Source organism: Papio anubis, chromosome 7 (genome assembly GCF_008728515.1).
Source record: "Papio anubis isolate 15944 chromosome 7, Panubis1.0, whole genome shotgun sequence".
Lineage (NCBI taxonomy): Eukaryota > Metazoa > Chordata > Mammalia > Primates > Cercopithecidae > Papio > Papio anubis.
This window is the reverse complement of record NC_044982.1, coordinates 26970342-26992699: the sequence shown is the minus strand read 5'-3', so window position 1 is coordinate 26992699 and position 22358 is coordinate 26970342. Positions and strand designations below refer to the sequence as shown.

The window sequence follows — 22358 nt, the reverse complement described above, 5'->3', positions numbered from 1 at the left end:
CTTAGCTCATGACACGACTTTCAATTACACCAATGAGGAGAAAGAAGACTGACATTTTTGTGGATCCAAAATTATCCACAGCGACATGCCAGGTGCTTCACATATCTGTGCTCTCCTATAACCCTCACAGCAAGCTTCAGAGGTAACAACTGGCCCCTCTTTCCCTCCACACATCCCTTCATGAAAGAGAAATCAGAAGTAAAATAACCAGACCAGGGTCATACAGCTTTAAGAGCCATTGCTGTTATTTGAACATTTATTCTATTGAACCAATTAATTTCTCCAAAAATCAGAGTGTTACATCTGATCAGATGATTGGGTGGTTCCTTCTGCTCTGTTTTATCTCATATATTTATGTAATGTTTTATTACTTATAAAGTACCATCATATTATATCATACTTACAACAGCCCTATGAAGTATGTAATGCTGGTATCCTGTCCCTACAGTGTATTATCAAGAAATGGCTTCAGAAAAATCAAGTAATTTGCCCAACGTCAGTCAGGTCTGACACCAAAGCCAATGCTTTTGTTCCCTTACATCTTCTCTTTTCTAGACACACGAGCCAGCAGAGTTGATCTGCATGGCAGCTGAGCATGATAGATTCAAGCCTGGGCAACTCTATGGGTATTTGCCATAAGGCTTCCGTGACTTCTAATGAACTGAAACAAAGCAGTTAGCCACAGATTATAATGCCACTGTGGTCCCATGACAAATGACAAGGAGGTTGCAGTAATGAAATTTTATTACTGTAAATAGAGAGACCACATCTGAGGTCTAGCACAGCCACATTTGCCACTGTGGGAAACAAAATGAAACACCTGGGGAAGGGTCTCCACTGACTTTGGCAGTGAGCTAACAGGATTAAGAAGATCTCCCGGAAACAGTGATTACAATGGCAAATGTGTGGCACCTAAGATAAGGACCAAATATTTATTCTGGTGAGATTAAATCTTTTCTTTTCCTGTATCTAATATGGATCTTGCAGAAAATCTGCCCAAGAATATATCTTGCTGATCAGCCAATTCACTGAGCCAGAACCATACTTTGCCACTGCTATCACTGAAAAGCTACAGAATGCTGGTTTAAAGGTCTCTATGCTTCCCCTAAAACTGTTTTCCATCCATGATTAATTAGTGACGTAGGGGTGAATTGAATTACCAGCAGTCCTTTCCATACATCCAGGATTTATGTACTGGTTTCTCACTGAAGAACAGTGGTGCAATAAACAGCCCACATCTGTGGGGTGGGCAGAGGAGTAATGGTGTCTGCAGTCATGGTTTCTTAACTCCTCTAGTACTTCCATTCTGCTCAGCAGGTTATGGCTCACATTATTACAGCCTTGCTTATTTAGGCATAAGGGTAGTGGGCAGTGACACACACATGCCCTTCGAAATAGAATACCAATTCTCCAAGAGAAAGCAGAAAAGTCACATTGGCATTTCCGAATTCTTTGAAAAATAAGAAGAGAGAATAAAATGGGTAATAGTATTAATTATGGGCATGAAAAGTACAAAAAGAATCCATAAGCAGGTTCATTTATCTATGCATCATATTTTAAAGCTAGGTGCTTTTCCTAGTGCAGAGATGTAGATAGTGGTTTCAACAAACAGATTTAAGAAATCATGAGTGTGTTTAGTCACAATTTTGGGAGCTACCTGGAACTCTTTTCCCAGAGAACAGAACATGGGAATTGCAGACATCATTTTATATTGCATGCTATGTAATCAGGGCATGAAGGAAATACTGAGGTCCACCCTGTATCTCTGCATCCTTGAATGCTCACAGCCTGCTTTGGTTGATCATTCTATATTCCTCACTTCTAAGGTCAAGACTTATTGGTGACTTGTCCATTCTTTTATTGGATACAAGATGAATTGACATACTAAGAGATAAATGGAAACTTGAGGAAAGTCTGCAATTTGGGAAAATAAGTGAAGTGTACCAAACTATATATAGAAACCAGTGTCCCTCCCTCCAGAACGCTTAATTTGTTGACTTTAAGTGTAGTAGGTGCTTAATAAATTTTGTATTTGTGTATTTAATGAATACATGAATGAATGAGTAAAATAAATGACTAAAGCTGAGATTCAGCGAAACTTTTCTATATCTTGATTTATATGGATTCTGGACTTCTTTTCTCACATTCTTCTTTTTCTCTTCCTCCTCCTCCTGGTTTTTCTCCTTCTCTTCTTTCTCCTTCTTCTTCTTGAATAAAAAAATAGACGATAACAAAGGATCATGAACTAATACTGTGAATCAGTCTTATAGAATGTCAGAATTACTACTGATATGGTTTGGCTGTGTCCCCACCCAAATCTCATCTTGAATTGTAGTTCCCATAATTCCAATGTGTTGTGGGAGGGACCCGGTGGGAGGTAATTGACTCATGTGGGCAGTTACCTCCATGTTGTTATCATGATAGTGAGTGAGTTCTCATGATATCTGATGGTTTTATGAGGGGGTTTTCCTCTTTTGCTCGGCACTTCTCCTTCCTGCTGCCATGTGAAGAAGGAGGTGTTTGCTTTCCAGACCTCCACAGCCATGCTAAACTACTAAATTTTGTTATCCTTGAATGCCCAACATATTACCAATAATTTGGAAAGCTAAAGAAATTGAGCAAGATGTCTCCCTTCTCTCCTTACACATGCCTCCAACACCCTGCAACGCTATAATGGCTTTCCAAGAGCTTAAAAGAGGCTGATTATATTTGAACAGTAAGGTTACATTTATTTCATGTCTCATTATGAATACTAGTTCCAACTTTTAGTCATAATGAATTATTAGAGAAGAGTCAGAGTTTTAAAAGCATTATTATGTATGCTTCGTGTTTTAGTGCACTTCCCAGGGGGTTGGTGATATCACCACTACCATCACCATTTGCATCATTATTATCTGTATTAGTCCATTCTCACATGGCTATAAAGAAATACCTGAGAATGAGTAATTTATAAAGAAAAGAGTTTTTAATTGGCTCACAGTTCGGCAGGATGTTTAGGAAGCATAGCAGCATCTGCTTCAGGGGAGGCCTCAAGGAGCTTCCAATCATGGCAAACAGGGGAGGAGGAGTCTCACATGACAGGAGCAGGAACAAGAGAGACACAGGGAAGATGCCACACACTTTAAACAACCAGATCTCGTAAGAACTCACTATCACAAGAACAGGACCAAGGGAATGGTACTAAAACATTCATGAGAAATTGTCCCCATGATCTAATCACCTCCCACCAGGCCCCATCTCCAACACTGGGGATTACAACTGAACATGAGATTTGGGTGGTGACACATCCAAACCATATGGTTTCTTCATTGTCATAGTGTTACTCATATCAAGTTCATTGCAATTTCCCCTCTGACAAGTCTTTAGTGGCCACAGAGGTCCTCTTCTGCTCTGTTGCATAAGCTCTGGTCTTGAATATATGTCTCTTTGGATTAATCTGAGGAGTAGGGCTACAAGTATGGGAAGCATGGCAGCCATCTAATTCTGAAAATTCTAGGTCAGTTTCACTGGCCTGTATTGGGGTTACCTTTCCTATGTGGTTTGGAACTGCAGAACCATTATGTGCATGTGTATGTATGTATGTGTGTGTGTGTGTGTGTGTGTATAAACATATATCCAGCTCCTCTGACATTGGCTCCTAACCATTCTGTACCCCTTCCCTTTGCCTTGATTGCATGAAACTATGCTGACAAGTTCATACATATTTCCACTTTAATTGTAAATCTGAATTGATAAGTGATTTAAGGTCTGGTGTCTTAGTGTCCTCTCTTAGTAAACAGGCCTAATTCATCTCACAGAAACAAACTTTGCATTGTCATGGCATAGCTACTAGGTAGTTCCAGGCCTGATATGCATTGAGGGGAATTGAATGATGTAACCTGTGCAGTACAGCCTGGGAGAGCAATTTGGGTGGTTTATGCCATTGGTTTTTATGCTTAGGATGAAAACTCATGGAGAAATATAGAATACTATTATTATCTTCATGCTGACAGCTCCCTCTGGGCACCTACAGGTTTATTGCTGGTTGGAGGATCAAATTTAAAGGGAGATAACTTCGTGGTTGGTGATAACTATGCCTTTTGTGTTTCTTTATTATAGGAACAGGGGAAAATTGGAGTTGTCTTCAATATTGGCACAGTTGACATCTCCATCAAAGAGGACAGAACCCCTGTAAATGACGGCAAATACCATGTGGTACGCTTCACCAGGAACGGCGGCAATGCCACGCTGCAAGTGGACAACTGGCCAGTGAATGAACATTATCCTACAGGTACATGTTGCTCGCTCAATGGTCCTACTCTTTTTGACGCTCCCATTCTCACTTTTCAATGGTGATTTTTCTCATGACTATCACCAAATTCTAAAACACTGAATGAAGTACACATTCATGATTTTTTTTGTATCAGAAGATAAGTTATCTCTTTAGGACTTGATCCAGTATAGGGAGCTTCTGGAGACTTTACCAACTATGCACTGGACACTTTTTGTCAACCTTTGACTGATACAGCCTGACTGGCTCATACCAAAGACAGTTACCGTAGATTTTGCAGGGCCTGTAGATGAGGAGCAGTGAAGGGAAGGATCATCTCTATCATGAGCTAGTGTCAATAATCATAAGATGCTCCATTTGAGACTCAGACTTTGTGGTGCCATTTAGTTGGGTGCGGTCGAAGGTGCAGATGCCAGAGAGAGACTCTAAAAGGACATTTACTGAACTTGAAGACACAGATCAAGTCATGGTAACGGTGAGAGAAAAACTTAAGGGTGGAATTGTATTCATTTAGTGGACTTTGCTAGTTTTTATTTTCTCACTTACCCTAAGCCTGCCTTGATATTCAAAGGGTGGTCCTAGTAGTCATTTTAATAGCAAGCATGCTGGTGTGGCAGGAAAAGGGGTTAATCATCTGTTTAAATTTTACAGTCAAGAAACATTCAGCAACAAATTCCCAGAGCCAGATGGCTGGATCAAGGACAATGGGAGAAGAGGTTGCCTTCCTTAAAAGAGATCATTCAAATAATCCCTCAGCTTTCCCTCTTGCCTCTCACTTCTCCCAGGAAAAGTCCTGAGTGCTGATTGTAAAAGCGTCAGGAATGGAAGGGACAATCTTCAGCAAAGGGCCGTTGCTCCACAATTGCACAGTCACCTGATGGATGCAAGAGAATAGTCAGAATATTAACACTTCTCACTAATGTGGGCATGAAGTGATGTGCAACTCTCTATCCTACACACCAAACTCCCTACAATGTTCTCACCACGTTTCTCGAACTTCCTTTACAGTGAGGTGGGCACAATAACAAGGAAGCCTGAAGCACATTTTCACACATCTAAAAGCCATTAGCTAATCCTGGTTATGCTTGTGAGAAATATACAAAGTAAATTGCCTATTTGTAGGCTAAGACTTTTGAATGGCTTGAAGGCTGTGATTGTATCTCCACACCTAACTCAGCATTAATTTTCTTCTTTAAAAGCCTATCAGAAGTATCTGCGCTGTTGGGTTGTTCCCTAATAGCTAGAGTCCTGCTATATCTGTTTAAGAATTGTAAGAGCATCTGGAAACAGCATGCAAGACTCCCAAGGTACTGAGGCAAAAAGCCCCACCTACTATTGATTTGCCATCTCAGTTTGCATAAAACAGCCAGCTCAGCCATTGCTGGGGGGTCTCAGAATTTCTTAGATTAAGGCACAAAAATGCCCTTATGAGGTTATCTTTGAGTATTTGAAGAAAGCCAAAGTTATTAACAGCTTCTATGAATTTTTATCATTCAAATTCACTACACACTAATAGACTTAATTTTTAAATGCTTATTCCTTAATCCCTGATGGATGGGGGAGAGGGTGAAAGGAATAAAAACAGCCCAAATCTTAAAAGCTGTTCATAGGCTCATAGAAAAAAATCAGTCTCTCTCTCCATATGTGTTATCATTGGCCTTGCTAGTGCTGCTGAAGGGTTTGTTGTGTTTCTATTAGGAATTTCAAAGATTTCTAAATTGATGTTAACCACTTGCCTTGAGCCAATATAGAATCTACAAGTTTGCTGCCAGCAATGAGAAGGCTCTTTAATGGTCATTTTAAAGCCACAGCCATGTTAAGAAAACCGGAGACTCTTGCTGTGCGCCTATCTTTTTGTGTCTTTAGTTCCAAATTATGGGTTGCTTCCTATATGTTTTCAAAACAGAATAAACCTTTCTTTAATAGCATTGCTTCCTCCTGAAAACTATTATTATAGTTAGAAACTGTTATTTAGTAACAATATGTGTTATTATTACAGGACAGGGTACAGTATAGCATTTCTAAGTATGGGCCTTGGAGTCAACTGGCTAGAGTTGGGATCTTGGTTTCATCACCTGTGAGTCTAAGGCAGTTGGATTAAGACCTTGAAATGTCCTAAGCATTGAAATATTTGGTGCCTCTCCCCACATGTAATTCAAAATACAGTAACACTGAACCATAAAATAAGTGTAAGAATTTCTAAGAGGTTTTATTTTTCTCCTCTGATGACTTCTGTAATGCTTTCAAAATATATTAGATTCTTTCTTTGCAAATTCTCATTTTGTACTTTCTCTGTTTTGTTGTTCTTTAAGAAGATGTTCATTCTTCTCCTTGAGCCTGTTTCCTAGTCTGGATAACCAGGGTAATGATAATACCTGGTAAATGTGAAGATTAAGTGAGTTAGCTACATGTATAATACTGGGCCAGTTAAATCAATCCTCAATAAATGTTAGCTGTGAGATTTACCAAACATTTGGCTAGCATTTTAAATTAGGACATATTTTTGAATACAGATTTCTTCATTTTGACGGTAAAATACCCTATAAATACCCTATAAATTGGATAGAGTAGATGCTTTTTATTCTCCATTTCAAATAAAAACAGAGACCCAAGGAGGTGCTATGCCCTTCCTAAGGTCACACAGCAAGTAAAGGAAGAACTAGGACCAGATTTTTCTGTCTCCAATTGGGCACAATTTTCACTATTGCTCCCCCAGAGAATTGGGGGATGTTCTGAAAAATACATAGCTAGAAATGAGCATTTTTTCTTCTTGTGCCATCTTAGATTTATTTCTTTCTTTAAAGAAGTGTCATATCTCAAAGGTCACTTCCAATGATCACACAAAAGTGGTTATTGTGAGATGTGGAGTTCAAAATTCTCATTTAAAAGTTTTATTGGCACCAGTGACCCCAAGCTGTCCTCCTTACAACAATGGCAATATGCTCCCCTGAAGCAGTTAAAAGAATACTGAGTATTTAAAGGAGCTATCCCCTTACCTTGCTGCCTCGATTAAAAAGTTGTGTGATATACTAGATTGAGTTTTATGTTCCACTCTGCCAAGACTTCCTAGGAGCAGCTCACTTTTTGAGTCTTGGATACCTTATTTTCTCTCCTGTCTGCTTCCCTGTGCTATTAAAAGGATCAATTTAACTATTAATAATTTAAAATATCATGAGAATAATCTGGCAATGTTTATTTTAAATCATAAGATCAAAATGCCCAGTGTCTGGCCATGAAATAACCAAGCCATCAACCTGGCGAAGCAATCTTGACACAGTTTCTACAAAAATGTGTCGTCTTGTTTTCTAAAGTCATTCTAATCGATAACAGTAGGTTTAGAAATCATCAAGGGTTTAGTCTCACTACTCACTTATTACTAATGTTTAAACAGTAAAGACATACAGAGTAGCTCCTATGGAAGATTTATGTAAGTTATCTCACTTGGAGACCATGCTCTCGGGGAATTGTTCCTGCCTACCAGGTCTGAATGAGTCAGCTGTGCACCAGGATGAATGGGTCATGTCCACAATCTTCTCATGGGCATTTATGGGGCTCTACTGAAACATCCCACCGTGAAATATTTAGAACCCAGCTGGGCACAGGGCATGTAGCATTGGCTCTTTGTGAATCAGGGAGGATACAGAATGAAAATAGTTCTATAGCAATCCGAATCTTATATCACTAAATTCTGGGAGATAGAACTCAAAAGCAACTTCTTTCTTTGAACCTCAAAATAGAAAACCTAAGAAACAGCAGAGTGAAATAAAAGAAGAATCAGCCCGGAGCTATCATCCAGGCACTGACAAATGTCCCTTATAAAGTCTCTGATTGTTGTCCCTATACAATGCGGTGGTAGGAACAAGGGAGGGGAGGTGAAAGGTGACTTGAGTATGAGGAATTAATTTTAGCCACAGCTCTAGGCCCCCTGGAAGGCTGAGCTGACTGGGATTGTTCAATATCTTCTCTCTGCTGTGAGTGGGTGGCCGGTGGTACTGTCACTGCTGTAAGACCCCTGAGCATGGTCCAGTAAAGGCTTTTCCGGTCCTATCTAGGTTTCCTGGGAAATGCAGACTGATATGCAGCTTCAATCTTTGCATGCCAGGGGGTGCTGAGGAGAGCAGGGTCTCAAGTAGCTTTTTTCTTGATATTGCATACCAACTCAGTTGAAGTGCTCTTCGCAGAATTCCTCTTCTTTAGTCTTTAAAATGCACACGAATGACTATGTTTAAATCCTATTTGACCACCCAACTTAGAACATGAAAAAGAGATAAAAGTCGCTCCCTTTCAAGGATGCTACATTAGAAAACTCTCTTTATATTTGAGTTTGTCAAATTTCACAGAACCTTGTTTTTATAGGGATTGAAAGAGAAAACATTATAGTACTTACTGATGATCAAAACACCTTCATATACATTATTACATTTGAGACTCACTCCATCCTGTGAAGGACAGGGTTTGGTATTATTACTCCTGCCATACCCATTTTAAGATTACATTATTAAGGCTCTGAAAGGCTAAATAAATTTCCCAGTGTCACACAGCTTAAGGAGCAGAGTCAACACTTTTCTATCCTGATCCTCAGACTGCACAACTTCAAACTTTCTGCTCACTTTCGTATTGCTCAGAGCCATGATTTTATTAATAATGACAGTATTTCTTCTTGTAAAAACATATTCTCAAATGGAAATCTCTGCCTGGAGTAGTCTAGTTAGTAAGGTCTTTCAACCTATTGACATTTGGGACTGGACACATCTTTGCTGTTGGTGTGTAAGGGATGGGGAGGGGTACTGTTTTGCACATTGTAGGATGTTTAGCAGCATCCATGACTTTTACCCCCCTGGATGCCACTCTCATGTTTCCACAAGTGCCAAATACCCTCTGGGCACCAAAATCACCCCCATTTCAGAGCCGCTGACTTAGAGAAAGTTTGCAATATATTTTGTTGTAAATGCTCATCATGTTTTTGTAATTTAGACAGTATACATGGGTATAAGAAAGATTTTTTTTTTTTGTCCACATCTCATCCTAAATTATTGAGACTTTAAAGGATTAAAAACAAGTCTATGTACTTGACATGATGCTGAAATTTCTCAGGCCTTGGGTTTTCATTAATTCCTAGCCAGGAGGTTTTCTTTCCTTTTCTTTATGTCTTTGCCTGCAAACATTTGAGGCCTTGCCAGATTTGAAGCATGCATTAAAACAAGCCCCATCTACCTGCTCATTCATCCATTCAGGACTAGCGTTGCTTTCAGTTCAACAGGGGGAAAAACAGGGAGAGCAGAGTCCTGCGGAGGGAATAAGAAGTATAAATACAATCAAGAGGGAAAGCCATATTTGAACAAGGTTTCAGGACTACAGAGATATAAGGGAAACTAGAGAAAGCCTCACTTAATGAATGTGTTTGAACACTGTGAGGAACATTTTAAAACCATCTTATAAATAAGTTGCTCCAACATTCAGTCACAAAATGTATCAATTAATCACTCAAACTAGTGTATCCTGAATATTCGCACTGCTAAATAGTCATCCTTTCCAATTTGTCAGAAATGAATTAGGATTCACATGTTTGTGACTTTCTATTTCCAAGGGAATGTCCACATTATGCAGTTTGTCTTTGGTTAACAAAAATGTTTTAAAAGAATGTTTTCAATAGGTACTTATATATACATATTTATGTCAAGTAATGGTCTGCAACCTGGCTGAAATTGAGAATCCCCTGGGAAGTTTAAGAAATTGTCAGTGCTTGGACACTGGTCTCAGGCCATCTAATTTAACTGCCCTGGAGTGTGGTCCATGGATCAGCAGCATCAGCTTCCCCTGGGAGCTTGTTAAAAATGCACACTCTCAGGCGCCACCCCATACCTGCAAAATCAGAATCTGCATTTTAACAAGATCCCCAAGTGCTATGGGTACATTGTAAAACATTGGTCCAGGCATTGTTTTTTTGTTTTTTGTTTTTCTAACAAAATCTCCTAAGGTGATTCTCTATGTAGCTAAGTTTGACATTCACTGATATGTAGAAGCTAAAAAATATGCCTTTTTTTCTTCTTTCAGACTGACTAGCGGTACTATTCAATATGGTAGCCACTAACCATAGGTTGCTATTGAGCTGTGTGGCTGGTATGATGGAGATTCTGAAATTTTTGTTTTATTATGTAATTATGTCCTAGGCACTGAAGGCTTTACATACATTTCTCATTCAATCCTCACTCCAATGCTATGAGGCTGTAAGTTAGAGGCTAGTATTAGCCAGTGCAGGGCTACAATGTACCATGATCTTTCATTTCCTTTTATGTGTTTTCTATCATGCAAATGATGGGCATTTACCTTCATGTACCTTCTGAACTCATCTAATCAGTTTTGATATTATACAATCACAGCGATAACAACTCTACGCTATCCAAGCAGCTTTTGGAGAGGCATTAGAGGGTGATGATGAAGCATAAGAGTTTTGGAGTCAGACTTTCTGGGTGTAACCAAGGGCCCCTGGCCCTATCACTTGCCAGCTCACCCACAACCTTGAGAAGGTTCCCATTGTCGAGAAGTTTCTCTATGCTTTGATCTCCATGATCACATATATGCATTTTCTCCCATTAAAACCAAGTGAATGCTCAGATTGACATTACTATAGGACACTTCACAAAAAAAAGAAAGTACTGGCTAGAGGTATGTTTCCTAAACACACATGACAAACTACCCTTTCTTAAGCTATATTTGTATGCTCTGACAGCATGGCTATGGTGCAAATCTGTCAACAAGCTTGACCCTAAGAAGCCTGTTACACAACCTATAAAATGGGGATTGTGTTCATTGTTCTATCTTGGAAAGTGGAAAGTTCTTTGAATACCTTAAAGCATTGCATGAATAATAATTGTAGCTGCAGGTGTTTTGTCTGGATTATCTACCACCTGTATACATTTTAGGACCATTTTTTTTTTATCTTGAGAAGACTTTCTACACCAAAGTTTACTTATGAAAGGTGAGAATAGGGGACTAAGAGATTTTGCATCTTGCTTTCTTATCCTTCATGGAGAATTCTACAATAGTAGAAATGGTTCCAAAGTGAGGGACATGTGCACTGAATAAACACTCTGTCCCAGAGGTGTAGAAAGTGGCACATTGTGCCGTTCACCATCTGTCACCCAAACTCACCCACGTGGCGATGGCTGCCATTTGCCGAACATTTATGACATACTCCCCACTTCATGGGCAGTATCCTACTAAGTCTTGAAACCACCCATTACGACAGTGTTGGTCTCATTCCCATTTTTTAAGATTAGGAACAGTCTATGGGAGTGTAGCTTAGTTTGGGAAATGCTGGTATTCAACCCAGGACCATCTGACTTAAGAGTCTTAACATTTAATCACACTCTGCTCCTTCCTTAGATTCTCGTAAATACCCTGGAACAGTTGCATATCCTAGAAATTCTGGGTTTAACTCAAATCTTGACAATTTAGAATTTTTCTCTCAAGTTAAATTATAGAATTCTCCCCTCAAGTGAAATCTCTAATTTCTGCCCAGTCTAGAAGTCAGCATTTCCTTGGGCATCTATACACATTTGGCTTTATCTATATCATCGATGTGGCCTCTGGAAGCCTTGTCAGCCTCTTTCTTTTTGTGATCTTGTTTTACCTTCTAGCGCCATATCTATGCAAAAAAGAAAGAACTTTTAAATGAAGGTTTGTTTTGCCATTTAATAGTCTTGCTTGGGGAGTGAGAGAGTGGCAAGAAGGTGCTTAGTATTTTTTTTTTTTTCATTTAATTTTTGTTTTATCAAGGAACTCTCCTTTCTTCTCGGTGAATTCCCAGCCACAAGATAAATAGTCTTGTATCTTATAAGTTAAATACAATTACTGCTATCAAACCTAGATACTTTTTCTCTCTCCCATAAATGTCTCTAAGAAGCTGATAAGCATTTCAAGGCAAACTGAAGCTTGGACTAATGCTAAAATCAAACATAACCACCCAGCAGACAAAGAGACCAGATAGAAATATATAAAACATTTACATAAAACATTTGAGGTGGTGGGAACACATGGACACAGGGCACATAGAAACTTGCCCCCAAAACATTAAGTTAATACATAGCTCAAGGTTATTTATGAAGGAATTAACATGCACAAAGGAGCTTTTTATAATTGTGAGGATTTACATCAGATAATAACAAACTGAAGGTATTATTTATCTATAATTCACTTGTAAACAGGGCAATGCTTTTGGTCTACAGGTCTGTTGAGCAAAAGAATAATTTTGCTGAAACCTTCTGTAGGACTTTATAGGATGCACATTTGAGTCTGGGTCCTGGTTTACATTTTCCCCATTTTTAGTAGACTATCTTGGGATTTAAAGAAGAAGTTGGAATTTTAAAAATTAGAAAGCACATCATATTTTGCCATATGTTAAATATTATAAATATTATAATCTAGGGACTCAGTAAAATGCATAATTACAAATTTGAGGGTCACTTCTAGGTACGATTTAACTAGGATTGTAAGATGAAGAATTTCTTGATTTCCATCCATAATGAATCTATTTTTATTGAATAATATCCTTGAAATAATACTTTCAAGATTAGAAATACAGTGTCATCACACTTTATAGGATTTTTAAATTATACTTATTTGAAATAGTATGACATAAATAAAAACATTAATAACATCTCCCTCTATGTGAGGCATCAGTGACAACCTATATTCTTCTGAATTAAAACAATCATCAAATATTGCATAATTTCAAAACTGGTTAGTGAATTACAAGTTTTGTTTTCCCTATTATCACATGGAAGCTCTAGTTTAAGTAGTTAATACAAATTCTGGCCTGCAGAAGTTGTCTTTAATTATGAAAACTTAGAATTATTATCCCAGCCATAAAATACAATTACCCTGTAATGTTTTTCCTCTTCCCCAGAGCTGGCTGAACACCAAGTGTCCTACCACCCGTGTAAGAGCATAGTTTAGTTTTATTTATAGGAAAAGTTTCCAAGTTCCAGTCTCTTCAATTTAAATTTTTCACAAGGTTGCAGAGCCTCTCTAGTTATTTAAAGTCTAAAGAGAACACTGAGCTTCTTTGAGAAAGGTAGTACATAAATATCCAATAATAATAATATATATTCACATACAGTATGTCATTTATACTTCTATAAAGCAGAGAAGGTAATGAAAGGTTCTCTAGGCCGGGCGCGGTGGCTCAAGCCTGTAATCCCAGCACTTTGGGAGGCCGAGACGGGCGGATCACGAGGTCAGGAGATCGAGACCATCCTGGCTAACATGGTGAAACCCCGTCTCTACTAAAAATACAAAAAAACTAGCCGGGCGTGGTGGCGGGCGCCTGTAGTCCCAGCTACTCGGAGGCTGAGGCAGGAGAATGGCGTGAACCTGGGAGGCGGAGCTTGCAGTGAGCCGAGATCGCGCCACTGCACTCCAGCCTGGGTGACACAGCGCGAGACTCCGTCTCAAAAAAAAAAAAAAAAAAAAAAGAAAGGTTCTCTATACTATAAATCACTCAATCGATTGTAATCATATTGCAGCTCATCTCAAAGAGATAAAGACCTTCCACTCCTCTAAAATCCCTGTCAATATCCCAGCAGGCTGAAGAAAGAGGAAAGGAGGTCAGAAGAGGAAGGAGGGAATGAGTCAAGGACAAAGAGGCACTTTTAGTCTTCAGTTCATGGAGTTAACATGAATTTGATTGGATTCCCAGTGAAATTTACAGTTTTCTCCATAAGATGCATTTCTTTTCCACATGGTACTTTTACAGCCTTTCAGTAAGTCCCTGATGCTCTGTGTTGGTCTTTTTTTTTCTTTTTTTTTTGAGACGGAGTCTCGCTGTGTCGCCCAGGCTGGAGTGCTGTGGCCGGATCTCAGCTCACTGCAAGCTCCGCCTCCTGGGTTCACGCCATTCTCCCGCCTCAGCCTCCGAGTAGCTGGGACTACAGGCGCCCGCCACCTGTAGTTTGTAGAGACGGGGTTTCACCATGTTAGCCAGGATGGTCTCGATCTCCTGACCTCGTGATCCACCCGCCTCGGCCTCCCAAAGTGCTGGGATTACAGGCTTGAGCCACCGCGCCCGGCTCTGTGTTGGTCTTGATGGCATAGTTTACTAAGTGCCAAAGGTAGATATATAGTACTGCATAAGAAGACTTAGGGACTAAGTTTATAAGTAGCAAATGTCAATTCAACAGAAGTTAAATGCTGAAGTGTATATCAAACAATAGAAGTGAATTGACCATGGGCTAGCAAAAAAATTATATTGTACTTTCAAATGGCAGAAACACTGTGAAAGCCTTTTTACTAACTGCCGTTGCCTTTAACGTAGTAGAAGTATTCCCCTATCCTCATCACCGGGGCAGCTCTGAGTGGAGCCACTTCTTTATGCATTTATTCATTCACCTTCATTCACTATTCAACAAATATTTGTTCCACATCTACTTTATATGTGAATTCATTCTAGGTTATGGGTATATGGTGAAAAATTAAACACAGCTCCTGAACTCAAGGATCCGCAAGTGTAGTTGAAGAGAAATACAAGTACCCAAGGAAGACATTTTAATACTTAAATTTTATTGAGCAGTTATTAATTGCCAGGTAGGGTACTGGGTTCTTGCATTAAGTCTTCGCAGTAGCCCTAAGGGGTAGATATTACTGTTATCATCATTTCATAAATGAGAATCTGGAGCTTCTCCCAGGGTCAAGCTAGCACATGAATACGTGGATCTGAAGCCTGTATGTCTTGGAAGGCAAACCCAAAGCTCCCATACACTGCACTATCTTGAACCTACAATTCCACAAAGTGAAAGAAGGTGCTACTATTGAGGTGAGATCCAAGTTCAGTAGTGGGCACACATAAATGCCTGATGGAGCCTGAAGACCAGACAGGGGCTAGTGTGGAATATAATTTGGGATGTGACCTTGAATTATCTGGAACAATGCCAATAAGCTATGCTCCCCTATCTAGTGTGAAAGAGGTCATGACAATATATGCCTTTCACACTGAGGAAATTAATGGTCATGGAATTCTTTCTTTTTTTTTTTTTTTTTTTTTTTTTTTTGAGACAGAGTCTCGCTCTGTCGCCCAGGCTGGAGTGCAGTGGCCAGATCTCAGCTCACTGCAAGCTCCGCCTCCCGGGTTCACGCCATTCTCCTGCCTCAGCCTCCCGAGTAGCTGGGACTACAGGCGCCCGCCACCTCGCCCGGCTAGTTTTTTGTATTTTTTTTAGTAGAGACGGGGTTTCACCGTGTTAGCCAGGATGGTCTCGATCTCCTGACCTCGTGATCCACCCGTCTCGGCCTCCCAAAGTGCTGGGATTACAGGCTTGAGCCACCGCGCCCGGCCGGAATTCTTTCTTTTACTTAAAATTTTTTTTTTATAGTTTTATTGAGGGATGATAGGCAAAAAAATCCTGCACATACTTAATATACACAATTTGATGAGTTTAGACATGTGTGTACACCTGTGATACCTTCAACACAGTCAGTAAAATAAAAACATTCATCATACCTTATTTTACTTAGTGTCATCTCCCCAGTGGCCCCAAGGCAGAAGTATTAATCTCCCTCAATCTCCCTCATTTATGGATGAGTAAACCAAGGTTCAGGGAGGTTGAGCACATTTGCTGTGGTCACTGTCCACCAAGGATCAACTCTGAGATTCCACACAGATTTGTTTGACCTCATACCCTAATTGCCATGTTACCCATGCCACTTTTCCAATGTCTTCCAGGAGCACTCCAGTTTGCATCACCTACAGAGCTCAAATTCACTTGGTTGACAGATATAAATTCACAGGCAAATGTACTATTATTTCCTACATCCCAGTGCATGCAGAACATTCTGTAATCCCATTATTAAACGTTTACTAGAAATGTGCTTCTGCCTGATGCACAATTGCCAGCCTCAATGTTTAATTAAACTAGATTTGTTTTCATTTTAATCACATTAGAGAAATGTGTTTTTCTCAGAGTTCAGTGGTGAAATCTTCATTCCAAATGCCTCCAAGTAACTGAAAACTGTATATCCCAGAGGAAGGGATAAGGGTATTACAACCTATCCTTGCATAAAATATTTTAGGGTAACAATATTAATTGATAACAGGTAAGACTGGGGTACACTATTTGTTTTTGAATCATCATAGCATCCTGGAAAAGGGTTCTATTATTATTACCATTTTAGAGATGAGGAAACTAAGTCTGAGTGGTTAAGTAACACACTCCAGTGTTGCACAACTAGTAGGTGGCAGAACCAACATTTGGATGTAGACAGGGAAACCCTGATACCTTTATTTAGATTAGGGATCACCAAACCTTCTCCCCCAAAGGCCAAATAGCAAGTAGCATAGGCTTTGGAAACCTATGTTATAAATATATTTAGATATTTAATAAACTTCAATATTTTATTAATATAAATATGATATGATTTGCATGCTCTTTGTTGCAGTTATTCCACTATGCTGTTATAATGCAAAACCTACTATAGACAATACATAAATGAATAGGCACAGCTGTATTCTAATGAAACTTGCTTTACAAAAACAAGCTGTGATGAGCCACATTTGCCCATTAGGTGTAGTTGGGGGACCCCAGTTGAAATCACGGATAGTTGGAAGCCTACAGCTTCAAAAGTATTTGGAAGCCTACAGTTTTTACTAATCCATCAGCTTTATTTTTTGAATTGTCTTATCTGTTTGGAATAAAGAGAGCAAGAGAATCTCTAAGTGGATGAGTTAAATCCCTAGAGAGACAGAGAATAGTACTACCATGTAGGGTGACATAGACCTACTGGTGAGGTTAATTCAGGATAAATAAAGAGATATAATACATAAGAGGGACAGGCACTCCATTTACCTGTAGTTAAAAATGACAACAAAACAGCTAAATACCATTTTTCTAATTCAACACCAAAGACACAGATTCCATTCTAGCTTCATTTATATTTTGCCATACCTTGCCTAGAGCAAGATTTGAAAATGACAAACAGAAAGCATTGTTTCTTTACTTCTGTTACTTCTATTTAGTAGCTGTGGAGATTTAAATATACCCCTCTCTCCTAAAAAAAATAGTGCATACTTTTCTTTTAAATTCGATAATTATGATTAGCCACCCTAGCGTAGTTCTCATAGCCCTTATGCATAAAGATGCCAGTTGATGCCTAGCATTGGTCTTTTCTCCTACCCACTCCCTGATATGTCTGTCTTCTAAATCTGAGAGAGCATTCCCTTCGTTATTTCAGCATTGGTTGTCCCTATCTTGCTGCTGAGAGCTTCCTGCTTGAGCTTCAATTCCATTTTCAAGCCATTGATCTGATGTTCTGAGGATGGACTAGCCCACTTGAGAGGTGGCTCAGTCCACTTCATGCTATTGAGTTTTAGAGATTTTAGAATTAGATCCTCTATTTATTAAAGCAGCAAGACCAGGCTATCAGTTGTTATAGATGTGCACATGCCTAAAAGCATGTAGTGTTTAAAATAAATTTTGACCTACAGTCTCCTATTCCTCACCACCCCTGCTAAGCACCATTTTACTTTCTCTCTCTTTGTATTTCCTTCATTTTTTTTGTTTTGTTTTGTTTTTTGTTTTTTGGATTCCACATGTAATACATGTGAGATCGTGTAGTATTTTTTTTTTTCTGTACAAAGCTATAAAGGATAAGTCTAGAGATCTAATGTACAGCACAAGGACTATATTTAATAATATTGTATTCGTATTACATATTGATAATTTGCCAAGAGAGTAGATTTGAGGTATTCATACCACAAAGAAGAAAGAAAGGCAAGAGAGAGAAACGCTCACTATATGAGATGATGTGTATGTAACTTTGCTTGACTAGGGTCATTTCACTGTTTATATGTATATCAAGATTAAGTATACCAAAACAGCATATATACCTTAAATATATACATTTTTTTTTAAAGCCAAACTAAGGCACACTGGGTTTTTATTTACAAAATAGGGAGCCCCTTCACAGTTTGCTGACCTCAATTTTGACTCCAATTAAGTTATCAAAGTTCTAACTACCAGAATAGAAAGCATATACTGCCAGATGTGGCCCTATAGTACAAGAAAAGTGGTCACAGTTTTCTTAATCCTCTTTTAAAAAGGAAAGAAACATAGTAGGGAATCAGTAAATATTAAACTGTACAACTTAGGTTTTGGGAGCTTTCTGACTTCAATGACTGCATATACACAACAAAAATATAAGTTGTTATACAGCATCCTTGACAAGCATTGACTATAAGTAATTTACTTTTATAACAAAATCATTTGCTACAAAACTTTTAAGCTTTTACTTTAGAAATGTTTCTTTATTGAAACAAATAAGATTTTATTGAAATATTTTTTATATTAGTAAGGTGACTATTGGTCTCAAAGGGTGGATTTCCAAGTACAATTAAACAAAATGATAAATGGGAGGAAGAAGATTTCAGTATCCCTGACAGAAAAATACATATAAATCCAATATAGATATAAATGTAAAAAGTAAATCTAAAATCTTAGCCAAGGTTTAGAAATCTCATTACTTCATTTTTATACCTGTATAAAACTGTTGTGAGGTGCTGTTTCAAATAAAATAAAAATTTATGTAAGTAGAATACAAACTAAAATAGAACTAAAATACCTTTAGGTTTACAAAATGAATAGCTGGATTATTTTACTGAATTTTTTCTGTGGTATGGGTGGCACCGTATCTCTAGAATCGGTAAAAATAAAGGCAATCCACAGAAAGAAAATATATTGTTCTCAGGGAGCAATTGAGCTCTCCTGGAGGAGGCAAACCAAGTGAAATCTAACAGTTTTGCTTCATTTTGTGACTTTCTCCCACTATGACCTCAGAATTTTGAGCTACAAGTAGGTCTATAAAGGGAATTTTGGAATACTCTTAATAGATCTGTTCTTGAAATAAGTCAACTAAACTGAGTGAGGTGCTTTGCCAACACGTTAACTGAGAGTCCTGACCAACCCTGATCCCAGACCTTCACAGACAATTCTCTTGTTTTATTTCCATTTCCAGTGGTTGTATGTAATTCTTCGAAGAGACTTGTTCCACAATTCTCTTGTTTTATTTCCATTTCCAGTGGTTGTATGTAATTCTTCGAAGAGACTTGTTCCAAGCCAACCTTCCTAGTGGTCTTGGTGAAATGAGATAGTGGTTGCAGATATCGTTGATGAACACATAGGCCAAAACATTATTGAACTATTCAGAAGGTAAATCTAGCTTATTCTTATTCTTATGCATAATTATATAACTGTAGCTTTCTGTCAGGTTACAGTGGCTTTAATTTTCTGATCAAATAAAACAATCAGTATAATTGTACTTTGTTCCTCCCTCTTCTGGCTTCCATTCTTTGATTTGTGCCACTCACCACTCTCATTCTTCCAACCTCCCCCTACTCCACTGGCCCCTGCAGCTACTTAGAATAAGAAAGCTGTTGATTAAAGAGACCAAGAGTTTGAGCAATTACTGTATACTTTCAAACCTCACTGCCATTTGGAAGTGAAGTCCCAATTGACATAGCCAAACTGTAAGGACAGAAGCAACTCTAGTACCTGCTTTCCTTTGTTTATAGCAACTGCTCAAATTCTCCTCTAAAAGTATTGCTATAAATCTCTGCGGTAGAAACTGAGTAATAGGACTTGAACCATTATTCAATCAGACCAGGTTTAACTCCAGGTTAAGGAAAGAGGAGATCTACATACGTCTTTGCTATTCACCATGTTTAGTGTATATCCTCTATAATTCACAACCAAAAGTAAATCTTTGGACAGCATTCTTGGATTTGGGTTAGATGAAAAATTCCAATCCTTGTTCAGCAGTCTAAGCACTTGGGAGGATTCCAATGTGATTTTTTAAAGTCACCATCCCTGATAGTCAGAATTAAAAACATTAAACTAAGAAGGCTGCAGTCTTTCTTCTCACCTGTCCATCTCTTGTCCTAATTACACCTTATACTTACTAATGTTGTAAGTGCTTTTTGACAAGACAGCAATGGTACATCAATAGCTACTGCATGAACTTGAGTAGGCAAATCAAGTCACTCAGAGGCCTTCTTTTAATCTCTTGGATCATTATTGCAAAGATAAAAGCAGGTTTCTGAAAGAGTGAAATTCAAAGGAACCTAGTAATTAGAATGGTGAAAATACTAGGTCACCTGGTCCATTTCCCTGCTTGGTTCAGACATTTCTATAGAATATGTACTAGTTTAATTTTATTCATCTAATTTAAAATGAGACACTTTATCTTTCTTCCACCAAGATAATAGATCTGTCTGATTTCTCCTCTTTGGCTTAAAATTTTTTTTTTCATTCACATCTTTTATTATTAGGGATGTCAGTTGAAATTATTTTGAATAATTTCTTTAAATCATGGATTTTTTTTCTTATATCTCATATCTAGGAGCTATTTCTTGTTGCAAGGTGCAAAGTTCTATGGCACATACAAAAGCATGCTTTCATTTGAGATATTTGTAAAATCTCTCTATACACACACACCCATCAATGAGCAAATATAAAAAGTATTGCCTTTGCCTCAGCATGTAGTTAATATTCAGTGAATATCTTTAAATGTAAAATCACCTATAATCTTTAGATATATTCCTCAGATAGCCAAGATTTAATATTATATATAAAGTCATATTAAATAGCTAAAAGAAGGAAGAGGTATTGCTATTTTTATGTATATATCTCAAATGTTATAAAAGTTATAAGAACCTTTCTGAACATCTAAACCTTCAAAGCTAATAGTTTAAAGGTTTGTTGTATACCTGCCATCTTTTGAGGTGGCCAATAGTTGTCAACTTTTTGAGTATTCTTGAGCGCTTAGGATATGTCAATGTTTGGTTTCATTGTGTGTTAAGGAGGGAATTACAGAAGTAGAATGGAGTAAAAAGCTTAAAAAAGAAAAAGCACTGCTTCTAAAGTGATTTTAATTTCATAGGAAAAAAATACTTTAAGGACTAATATTCAATGCAGAATAGTGGAATCTGGATACCAGATAAATATTTAACATTTGTGGATTTTACATAATCATTGGCCACTTTCTTAAAAGTGTTTTTTTTAAAGCCCTAATTTAAAAAAAAAAAAAAATGCTATTCTGGCCATCACATTTACAATGTGAATAATATTTGAGTCAGGACATAACTATAAGTTACTTCTAATGATTGCCATTTGAATTGTAAATCACAGCATTTAGCAATGCTAATTGTCCTTACTTTTGTTAACCCCTTAGTCCCTGGAACTTGATCATTTTGGCTCTTTGCTCTAGAGTCTAGCTGCCATTCACATGCTAAAGAAATGCCCCTTAAATATCAGCTATAACATCCTAGGGAAATGATTTCCAAACTCTTCTCAATGAGTTTAAAAAGACTGCTTTTTGCTAATCCATAAACTTTAAAAGGGGCTGAAGAGGCAGTGTGACTGCTTTTTAAAAGCCAAGGTTGCAGGTTGGGTACAGTGGCTCACACCTACAGATGCACGCCTATAGTTGCACCTATTTGGGAGGCTGAGGCAGGAGAAGGCGGGAGAATTGCTTGAGCCCAGGAGGTGAAGGTTGCAGGGAGCTAAGATCCTGCCATTGTACTCCAGTCTCGGCGATGAGAGTGAAACCCTGTCTCAAAACAAAACAGAACAACAGAAAAAAAGATAAAACTAAGGTTGCAAAGTAGGACTGTTTGTGTGTGTGTGTCTAATTTTGATCTTTAATCAGAGTTCTGGTTTGTTTTTACTGTTGTTTGTTAGTAGGGAATGTGGTGGAGGAATGCCTTTCTAGTCTAAGTATAGGTAAGGGTATTCATGACTAGTATTCAAAGGGTATTCACACCCTGCAGGAACATAAATGGTTTTGTTTTGCAATGTTACGGTTAAGGATGAAAGTGAAGGCCCTGTTTGCTCAGGAAAAAAAAAAAAAAAAAAAAAAAAAAGGTAATCCTTCAGTGCTCTCCATGAAATCATGTATGGAATGAAAAATTCATTGATGGGGTGAGAGGTCTAGGTGCCAGAAAGTCTTACTAGTAAATTCAGAATTCAGCCTGCTGTTCTTAGAGATCTTGTCTCCAATTCTCATCCAAAGAGTGATAGAAGGAGGTCAGATAAGTAGCACC

General features: G+C 38.2%; 1 protein-coding gene across 45 annotated transcripts in view; it reads left to right on the top strand.

Annotated features, from left to right (window-relative positions):
* NRXN3 (neurexin 3) overlaps nt 1-22358 on the top strand; it is a 1717425-nt gene that overhangs the window by 1511333 nt on the left and 183734 nt on the right. For all 45 annotated transcript variants that reach the window (XM_031669085.1, XM_031669087.1, XM_031669084.1 and 42 more), the window contains one exon: nt 4099-4270. In XM_031669085.1, coding sequence (XP_031524945.1) covers nt 4099-4270 — 172 coding nt within the window. The remainder of the gene's footprint in view (nt 1-4098; nt 4271-22358) is intronic.